The sequence below is a fragment of the Temnothorax curvispinosus genome, unplaced genomic scaffold (genome assembly GCF_003070985.1).
Source record: "Temnothorax curvispinosus isolate PA1 unplaced genomic scaffold, ASM307098v1 QBEX01015356.1, whole genome shotgun sequence".
NCBI classification, from domain to species: domain Eukaryota; kingdom Metazoa; phylum Arthropoda; class Insecta; order Hymenoptera; family Formicidae; genus Temnothorax; species Temnothorax curvispinosus.
The window spans coordinates 1-4,234 of NW_020225136.1; the positions used below are offsets into that span (position 1 = coordinate 1).

The 4,234-nt window shown below is 48.5% G+C and overlaps 1 protein-coding gene across 1 annotated transcript; it reads left to right on the forward strand.

Annotated features, from left to right (window-relative positions):
• Positions 1 to 3,120: 3,120 nt before the first annotated feature.
• On the forward strand, positions 3,121 to 4,088 carry LOC112465588 (the record flags this gene model as incomplete). Its single annotated transcript, XM_025033192.1, has 2 exons — positions 3,121 to 3,771; positions 3,868 to 4,088. Coding segments are annotated over exons 1-2 (872 nt in total), but the record flags the coding sequence as incomplete, so codon positions are not given.
• Positions 4,089 to 4,234: the final 146 nt, after the last annotated feature.

Below are 4,234 nucleotides of genomic sequence, written 5' to 3' on the forward strand. Positions count from 1 at the left end.
GATATTCGCGCGACTCACCCGACTCGTGCTGCCCGCCCGCGGGTGGCATCCCCCATTATGAGAGGAATTCGGCACTTGCTCGCGCCGTACTTCGCAGGTGCGCGAGCCGGAGAACGGAAGAAAGGGACTCATCAGTCGAACGTCGTGAAGCTCACACGTTACCGTTTTTTCGCACGTGCAAACTCGGAGTACTCGGTCGCCCATCGCAGACCACGAAGGCCTAATCGCTTGCTATCCTGCCTATCTCTGCCTGCTTGCTATACCTGCCTGTCCGTGCCCGCTTGCTATGCCGGACTGTTGCATGCTTTCGCCTTGCACGCCAGAGATCTCGCCAACGGGAGGACGACGTCGACACCCAGGAGGCGCCGGGCAACGACACGGTGAGTCGCCACGCATCTTTTTTGATATTCGCTTGCTAGCTTTGCTTTATTCGCTTTTGCGAGGGCACGGGCCCTCTGGTCCTTCGAGAAATTTTGTTGACTAATCGCAAATCCGGGGAGCGCCTCATACCCCCCCGTGCAACGGCCTTGAGCAAAAAATATAGGGAGGAACTCAAGAAGCAACAATCTTTAATATCAAGGTAAGATGAAATTGTTTTATTTGAGTGACAATATACGTGCAAGAGCGTGGAGAGGGACCGCACGGAGAGGAAAAAAGAAGAATCTACTGTCTGATATTTGGACCCACGCACACCAAAAATACCAACCACAAAGTTAGCAGTCGAAAATGGTTGGCAGGAATCAGAAGGACAATACGAATTGGACTGGTTTGAAGGGCACCAAATTCCTACATTTGTTAAAGACGTCGTAATTCAACCAAATGATGAATCAGGTAATAAATAATTGCAAGCAAATTTGTCAGCCTTTTCATCATTAATAAACTAATCAAATGTATTATATGTTTACTAATTTGCAGATGCTGAGTTTGAGGTAACTGATATCGAAGAAAATTACGATGAGTCTGATAAAGCATATGATTGTAACATTGATTCTGATTAGAAAAATTATTTTAATTTTTGTAATATTAATTTAAGTACGATATTGAAATATATTTGCTGATTGACGCGTATCTTGACGCGAGACACTACCGTGTCTCTTGATAAAATATATTTTTAAAAAGGTTACGGCTTTTCTTAAATAAAAATTGACGATTGTTTTTTTCTTATTTTCAATCCCATAAACTACTTGCTTTATTATATTTTCATTTTTACAAACCATACTTTTTATGACTTAAGCGTGTTTCTGACGCGTCCCGTTTCGTCCCGTTGACTTATTTCAATATTTTTAATGTTAAAGAAATTATAGATAATATTTTGTATTAAAACCATTTATTTTATTATTAAATATAATCAGCCCGCGCCATCGAGCGCGCTATATAAATCAAGCGCGCGGCGCGCCTTTCTATTAGCTGCTGACGGTGTTTGTTACATAAAAATTCTGACTGACTATGTTTTTCTTGTTTTAAATAATATTAACTAATTGTATGCAAAATTTTAGATTTTATACAACACTTTCACCAACTACAATTTTTTGATGATTTTAGCGCGCTGCTGACGCGTACCGTTGCAATATTTTGCTGACTGACCATACCTACACAGTTTGTTAGTTAACTTACTATCTACAAACTAATTTTCAAATTTTATAAAACAGTTGCGACATACATGTTTTTTTTACAAGTTTGGAGCCGCCCCCGCGCCAGCTGTTAGCGAAACTGGCTAACTGACGGTAGGCTATTGATATACAACCGTTACATGACCTAATGTTAAAATTACAGCCTTTCTAAAACTGTTGCAGTTTTGGTCCCTCAGTTCCCCGACTAGTATCTCGGCAACGGTGGCGGCGAGAGCGCGATCGTGACGTACAATCGTCGCGCGTTCCAGACATTCGATCAGAGAATCTGCGGACAGCTGTGCTACGATTTCTTCGCGAGATCGATTGGGGGGGAGCGGACAGACGATCGACGTTCTCCCGCGATGTCGCTGACGCTCACGTTGACCGGGACCGACAGCGTTCTCACGGCGAGTCACTTTCCCGCTTTGGATCTGAGCGACGGCGAATACGAGCTGGGTTTGGCGACTTTTGAAACGTACAATTCGATACCGAACGTTACGTCCGCGAACAATCGCTTCTACTACGGCGAGGACGAACGGAGAATCGTCGTTCCGGAAGGTTCGTACGAGCTGCGAGCCGTGAGCAGATATTTGCGCGCCGCTATTCTCCATCGCGAACGTCGCGCCCGCGAGAGAGACAAAATTAAGGAGAAAAGAGGAAAACCGCGGACCGACGACGCTGGACGGGTAAAAGAAGAAACCGAACGGAGAAGAACGAAACCGACAACGAGATTTATCGCGCATACGTGGACGAAGACGACGACGACGACGATGACAACGATGGCGACGGTTATGACATATATGGGGACGACGACGGTGGTGACAGAGTGCTCGATATTCGCGCCAACGAGAACCATGAGAAGCGAGATAAAGTGCGCCTATCGAGTGAATTTTACAAAACCGAACAACATCGGTTCTCTTTTGGGTTTCTCGAGTGATCGAATCCTAAAACCGAACAAATGGTACGTTTCCGACGGACCCGTTGACGTCATGAGCGTGAACATAATTCGCATCGAGTGCAGTATCACCGCGGGAGCGTACAGCAACGGACGCTCGGTGCACGCGATACACGAATTCGCGCCGAAAGTTCCACCAGGATATAAACTGTCGGAGACTCCGACGCCGATCATTTACCTCCCGATCGTTGCGCGAAACGTCACCGATATCACGGTGCGAATCGTGGATCAGAAAGATCGGCTGATCGACTTTCGTGGCGAGGAGATAACGATCAGATTGCACGTACGTCGTCGTCACGGTTAGTGTGTGTGTGCACGTATCCCTGAAGAAAGAGAGAGCGAGTGGAGGGATGCTTGTTCTGAACGGATCTAGCGCGAATTGTACGAACGAGCGAGCTAGCCCGTTCTACGACGAGATCGGGAACGTAGGAAAGAGAAAAGGCGGAGGAGGGGGACCCGTTTTCAGCAACGCCAACGTCAGATTCCTACGATCGCTGGGTCTCGCCGTAAGAAGCGCGTCACCGTCGAGCCGTTTCTACCTCGAGAAGAAAAATCATGGCCGACATCCTGAGTATCGGCGGTGAGCCGATCTTCGACGAGCGCATCGTCGGAATCAAGACTCACACGTATAACCCGTACGTCAACACGACGTTCGGACACAACGACGAGATACGAATACCCATACAGCAGCAGGATCTGTATACGCTGCCGTGCGACAGTTTCCTGTACGTCGAGGGACGACTCAACGACGACGGCGCGACGAATGAGGAACAATACGCGAAATTAGTCAACAACTGCGTCGCGTTTATGTTCGACGAAATTCGATACGAGCTCGACGGCGTGGAGATCGACTGGTGTAGAAACGTCGGCATAACCAGCACGATAAAGAACTACGTGTCGCTGACCGTCAAACGAGCCAGAAAACTGCAGAACGCTGGATGGAGTTATCCGACGAGCGAATCGAATCTGAACAACGCGTCCCATCAATTCAACTTTTGCGTAGCTTTGAATATTCTTTTGGGTTTCTGCGAGGACTACAGACGCGTGGTGATAAACGCGCGACACGAGCTTATCCTGATACGCTCTCGTAGCGACCACAACTGCGTCGCAGATCCGAAGAAGACCGTGCCGAGAGATCCGGCCAAGGATCCTAAAATTACGTTGTTGAAAGTGCAATGGCGTATGCCTCACGTGGCGCTGAACGACGTGACCAAATTATCGCTGTTGCGAACGTTGGAGAGCGGACGATTTCTGAGCGCGGGCTTTCGCTCGTGAGATCTGTACGAATTTCCCCTGTTGCAGAGCACGACCAAGCATTCGTGGGCCGTGAAAGCCGCGCCGCAATTGGAGAAGCCGCGATACGTCATATTCGCGCTGCAGACCGGACGGCGAATCGAATTCGCGGGCGACGCCTCGAGGTTCGATCATTGCGCGCTCGCCAACGTGAAATTGTATTTCAACTCGGAATTCTATCCCTACGACGACGTGAACGTGGATTTCGAGAGCGACAAGTTCGCCGTGCTGTACGAGATATACACGAAATTTCGAGGAGCGTACTACGGGAACGGTCGCGACGACGCGCTCTTTTCCCCGCGCGAATTCGCGCGAGTAGCTCCGCTCGCGGTGATCGATTGTTCCCGTCAAAACGAATCGGTGAAGAGCGCCACCG